Here is a 6,000-nt window from a genome sequence, read left to right on the forward strand (position 1 = left end):
GAAGGCGTTTTTGTGGACAGCATTGTAAAATTGCATCCCAAAGTGTATGATTTGGTATCAAGGAATTTTCAAGAGGGTGAGACCTCAAACGATCTAGTCCAACACCTTCATTTCAAGGACTGGGAAACTAAAGCCAGAGAGATCAAGCCCTTTCTTAAAATTCACCTAACTGATCTATGGCTGAACTGGGGTTTTATCCCAGGTCTGTTTGCTGCTTTGCCCAATAAGTTTGGATTGGACTTAGATCCAATCTCCCCTTATTACAAATGGAGCATTTAAAACCCAGAGAAGAAATGACTTGCCAAAAATTTAAATTTAGGTTTGGCTTAATAAAAGTTCTCAAGAATAAATACATAGGTAAAGTAAAACTACACAATTCATCAGCAATATGTTATATTATATATAACATATATTATATATATTATATTATATTATATTGTATTATATAATGGCATCACAACCAGCTACCCAGAAGAAAGACTACCTATTATATTTAACAAGGTCCTCTTCAATGAGGGAGAGCACTACAACCCTGCCACAGGGAGGTTTATCTGTGCTTTCCCAGGGATCTATTACTTTTCTTATGATATCACATTGGCTTATATATTATATATATGATATATGTTATATATAATATATATGTTATATATAATATTACATTTATTACACTTTTCTTTCTGAGCTGTTACATATCCTTATGTGTGTATATTGTATTTAAATAATCTCAGGTTAGGAAACTCATTTTGGTCTTGAATCTTATTTTTTTTATTTGTAACATTAATTTTATTGCTGATTATCATTATTGCTAAAAGGGTTATGGTAGATATGAAATATGAAATATAAAATATATTCAATATATTATATATAATATGTTATATATATAAAATCATTGCTTTTTTATATCTATACAATGCCTTATATGTAAAATGTCAATGTCATATATGAATCAATGTCTTATATATAATCTATTTTATATATAAAACATCAATGTCATATAAAAAATCAATGTCTTATATAGATTTTATATATATAAAATATTGTATATATAATGTGTTATATACATAATCTATTTAAATTTTAAACCATTTATATAAATTAAATTGATTTTGCTTATTTCCTTCAACCAGGATCACCATTTTTCTGTATTTAGCCTATAGTTGGTCTGCACATATAAAGATTTAGACACACAGAAAATATTCCTGTATGGTGATTTGGAATTTGTGAAAATTCTTTCATAGCAATTATGTTTTTTCTGTATATAAAGAGACTCAGAAAAATTAAGGGACTTAACTAAAATGATACAACCGTTTAGTGACAGAGCCAAACACTATTTAAGATTCTTGACTCCAGCCCCAAAGATAAAAGGCATTTTGATGAACAGGAAACATCATTCAACTAAGAAGGCTTGGATTCTAGTCCAGATACAGAGGAATTTTTTTTTTTTCTTTTTGAGACTGAGTCTCGCACTGTCACCCGAGCTGATGTACAGTGGCGCAATCTCTGCTCGCTGCAACCTCCACTTCCCGGGTTCAAGCGATTCTGCTCCCTCAGCCTCCTAAGTATCTGGGAGTACAGGCGTGCACGACCACGTCTGGCTAATTTTTGTATTTTTAGTAGAGACGGAGTTTCATCGTGTTAGCCAGGATGGTCTTGATCTCCCGACCTCGGCATCCGCCCGCCTTGGCCTCCCAAAGTGCTGGGATTACAGGCGTGAGCCACTGCACCCACCCCCGAAGCAAGTTTTTTTTTACCTGTCTGGGACTCAGTTTTCTCCTCACAAAAGAAGCTACTGCATGGTGGTGGCAGTCATTGTTTTTTGGTTATTGTAGCATGTTGAGCCCTCACTATGTGCCAGATGCGCTTTCGAATGCTAGGCTCCTGCTGGCCGGGCATGGTGGCCCAGGCCTCCCAAATCTCAGCACTTTGGGAGACCAAGGCAGGCGGATCACCTGAGGTCAGGAGTTCGAGACCAGCCTGGCCAACATGGTGAAACCCAGTCTCTACTAAAAATACAAAAAATTAGATGAGTGTAGTGGCAGGTGCCTATAATCCCAGCTACTTGGGAAGCTGAGGCAGGAGAATCGCTTGAACCCGGGAGGTGGAGGTTGCAGTGATCTGAGATCACGCCACTGCACTCCAGCCCTGGTGACAGTGAGACTCCATATCCAAAAAAAAAAAAAAAAAATTTTATTATTTAGTAATACACTGTTAAAGGTAGCCTGAAAAGACAAAGTTGGGATGTGCTGGGACCACGTAGGTATACTGTTTGTGATTATATCTTTCAAGGAACTATTAATCAAACTATATACTCTTTTTGAAGGTTTGAGAGGTAAGACTGGACCACTAGGTCTTGCCGGTGAGAAAGGGGACCAAGGAGAGACTGGGAAGAAAGGACCCATGGGACCAGAGGGAGAGAAAGGAGAAGTAGGTCCAGTTGGTCCTCCTGGACCAAAGGGAGACAGAGGAGAACAAGGGGACCCAGGGCTGCCTGGAGTTTGCAGATGTGGAAGCATTGTGCTCAAATCCGCCTTTTCTGTTGGCATCACAACAAGCTACCCAGAAGAAAGACTACCTATTGTATTTAACAAGGTCCTCTTCAATGAGGGAGAGCACTACAACCCTGCCACAGGGAAGTTCATCTGTGCTTTCCCAGGGATCTATTACTTTTCTTATGATATCACATTGGCTAATAAGCATCTGGCAATTGGACTGGTACACAATGGGCAGTACCGGATAAAGACCTTCGATGCCAACACAGGAAACCATGATGTGGCTTCGGGGTCTACAGTCATCTATCTGCAGCCAGAAGATGAAGTCTGGCTGGAGATCTTCTTCACAGACCAGAATGGCCTCTTCTCAGACCCAGGTTGGGCAGACAGCTTATTCTCCGGGTTCCTCTTATACGTTGACACGGATTATCTAGATTCCATATCAGAAGATGACGAATTGTGATCAGGACCAAGATCCCTGTGGTAGACACTCTGATTGAATCTGGGGTTCCAGAAGGTGGAACAAGTAGGAATGGGATCCAAAGAGACTCCCACTCAGATTCTAAAGCCTTTAAAGACAATTCCAGCAGAATTTATCAAAGCAAGATGAAACACAGAAAAATTGAAACCACAACAAAATGAATTCTATTAAAGAATAGCCCCAGATATAAATTCTTTTGAAAACAATGTTCATAAATATTTAAGCAAATTAAAGACAATATTAACAAATTTTCTATTAAATGCCCTGAGTGACAAAACCAGTTGGCAATAATATTGCCTCATTAAATCTTCAAAAATATATTTTAGTCTATTATTTAAGAGAAACATAACATAACATCCCAAAATCTTTGACAATTCTCGAAAGGCTATATAGTAAGTCAAAAACCAAAGGTAAGAGATGCTAACTATTTTTCAAGCAAGCTACAGAGAAATGAGAAATGTCTTTGTTTTATTATTTATTCCTTCATGTTTGTATATATTCACTCAACAACCCTTTAATGAGCCTGTAAGGACCAGACACTGTGGCACTGAATCAGATTTAATAATGAGTTAAGACAAAGCCCCTGCCTACGGGCTAGTGTGTGGTGATCAAACGATCACAATTCAGTGTGATGAGCAGCATAGCAAACAGATGGATTTGATGCTAAAAGCACACAGTGTCTGCTATTCCTGAGACTGGGGTCCAGAGAAGCTTTTACACATGGAAAAACACTAATCATGCCAAGGTGTATGTGTTTAAGTGGGTGTGATGGATGCAAAGAGAATGAGGAATTCAGCATTGCATTCTCTTTGCACCCTCAATGCTTATTGGTATTCTCAACAGCGAAGGGGTGAAAAATCTAGAGACAGAGGAGGCCTGGCAGAGGTGATAAAAATGAAGATTGAAATGAAGAGAAATAGCCAGTAGGTGATTCTTGTAAATCCTTTAGTGTGATGGTTTCCCAAGACAAATATTTGTCCTAATAGCTTTCTCATAAATATGGGCACCACTTTACATTGTGGTAAGACATTGCTTCTCATGGATCTGCTAGGTATTTAGCTCAAATAAAGCAAGGCATGTGTTCACTGATTTATGAGTAAGCTGATGAGAGTAATGAACAGGAGAAGGAGGGAGAGAGACCAAACGTCTGAGTAAACAGACATACCTTCCAAGTCTCACACCTCCCTTAGTCCCACTCTTGCTTATGTCAGCACCTTGTTCTTCACTGAACTGCAATTCTTCAATTATTCTCTTCCATGTTTCTGTCTGATCTACTGTTCCCATGGTTTATGGTAATAGTATTTCCTTCATCCCTCCCTTTTGGTAACTTCCAATCCTCCTTCTATATATTCCTTTCTCTGCTCATTGACTTATAAATAGTTTTCATACCTCTTATGTTTGAATCACCATGCTAGATTCTGTGAAGACAGAAGAGTATTAAGATTAATATATTAATAGTATAGCCCTGACTGGTAAATTTCTTTTTTTTAATCTTCCCCAATTTAAATTTTGTAATTTAAAAGTAAATTTTACTGTCAAAAATGCAAACTTGGGGAGGGCAGAAGCATCACACACAAGGCTGCCACTTCACACCTGGAGGGTTGCATGGCAGCCAGGCAAAGGTGCTTCTCACTTCACAGACAGAGGGACGGCTGGGCAGAGGTGCTCCTCACTTCCCAGATGGTGCAGGAGCCAGCTCTGACTAGTAAATTGCCAAGGATACAAGAAAGGAAATGGCATGCACACACACAAAATACCTATAATTTTGGAAGAGAAAATGATAAAATATGCTAAGTTCTAGGCTGGAAATAAGGGCGAAATACTGTGAAAGAAGAGGAAATGTTTACTTCCAAATTAGGATGTGACAGAGAAGGGATAGGGAAATCCTCTCTGTTCACTGGACCTTATGTGATGGGTGACACTTGGAGTGGCACAAGTTGGGGAAAAGCACACATGAGACAGAGGTAATGATGGGGATGAAGTGAGAACAGAGACCCAGAAGCAGAATCAATGGACCATATTTGTAAGAGCTTTGAAAGCCAGCCTGAGAACTGGAGAGTTTATTCATAAGAAAGTGTGGAGACCCTGTGTATTTCAGAGCTGGATACTGCCATTAACACAGATGAAAGTTGCAATCATCTAGCAGTTGCGTGTAAGGGCAAGGCTAACTTTTCCTGTCTTTCAACCCTATCTTGCTTTCACTGTCTTCATCTGCCTGCCATATTTGTGCACTTATTGCTCTCCTTCTGAGTCAGGACATGTGTACAGGAGACCAAGAACAATGAATATTAGAAAAAAAGGAGAGAGCAAAGGTGGTTTGAGGTAGTCACCTGCTTACAAATAATAGCCAAAGATAGAATTCCAAGTTGTGAAGCATAAAAAATAGCCAACAGAAGTAACTAATTTGGGAAAAATGAACATATGGGCCCTTTGAAGACTACAGGATTTGCTGGATAAAGTGGAAATGGAGAAGTTATGGCAGACAGTCATGAACCACAGATTACTGTGATTAAAATTTTCTTCTGATCGTAATCCACAAATGCATTCATTTTTTGGACATTGCTTGCTTATCTTTTAAATGTTTCTTTTATTACAAAGCCTATTTTGAGTAGCTTTTAAAACTGAATTTTCTTTAATTGGTTCGAAGCCTTGAGATGAATTTCGTTTTGAAATATCTGGTGGGATGGTAAAGAGAACTGACATGAGAAAGGAGGAGTTGTTTTGGTATTAAATAAATCAAATCTTAAACAAATGTAGGTGTCTTTTATTTAAAAATAGCAGATACAGTTTATCCACATTTGTAAATATTTGTATAAAGAAAGTAGCAGAACAATTTTGGTTTAAAAAATTCCAAGTCTCATTCTGATCGTTCTTTGTAAAGGCTGACTTGTAATGAGTACGTATTAAGCAATATTTATTGACTCTATACTACCTTGTTCTAGAAGAGTTTAAAGTCACTTATGAAGATAAATTAAGATATAAAAAGAAAACAGCAGTAAAAAGCAGATGAGAAGAAATAGGAAAAACAAA

General features: G+C 37.9%; 1 protein-coding gene across 3 annotated transcripts in view; it reads left to right on the plus strand.

The window, feature by feature from the left end:
* Positions 1-5,722, plus strand: part of C1QTNF7 (C1q and TNF related 7) — a 108,085-nt gene extending 102,363 nt beyond the window's left edge. For all 3 annotated transcript variants that reach the window (XM_005554497.4, XM_065544795.1, XM_065544796.1), the window contains exon 3: positions 2,321-5,722. In XM_005554497.4, the coding sequence (XP_005554554.1) occupies positions 2,321-2,952 (632 nt within the window). In that variant the 3' untranslated portion in view covers positions 2,953-5,722. The remainder of the gene's footprint in view (positions 1-2,320) is intronic.
* The last annotated feature ends 278 nt before the right edge of the window (positions 5,723-6,000 follow it).

The sequence above is a fragment of the Macaca fascicularis genome, chromosome 5, assembly GCF_037993035.2.
Source record: "Macaca fascicularis isolate 582-1 chromosome 5, T2T-MFA8v1.1".
NCBI lineage: Eukaryota > Metazoa > Chordata > Mammalia > Primates > Cercopithecidae > Macaca > Macaca fascicularis.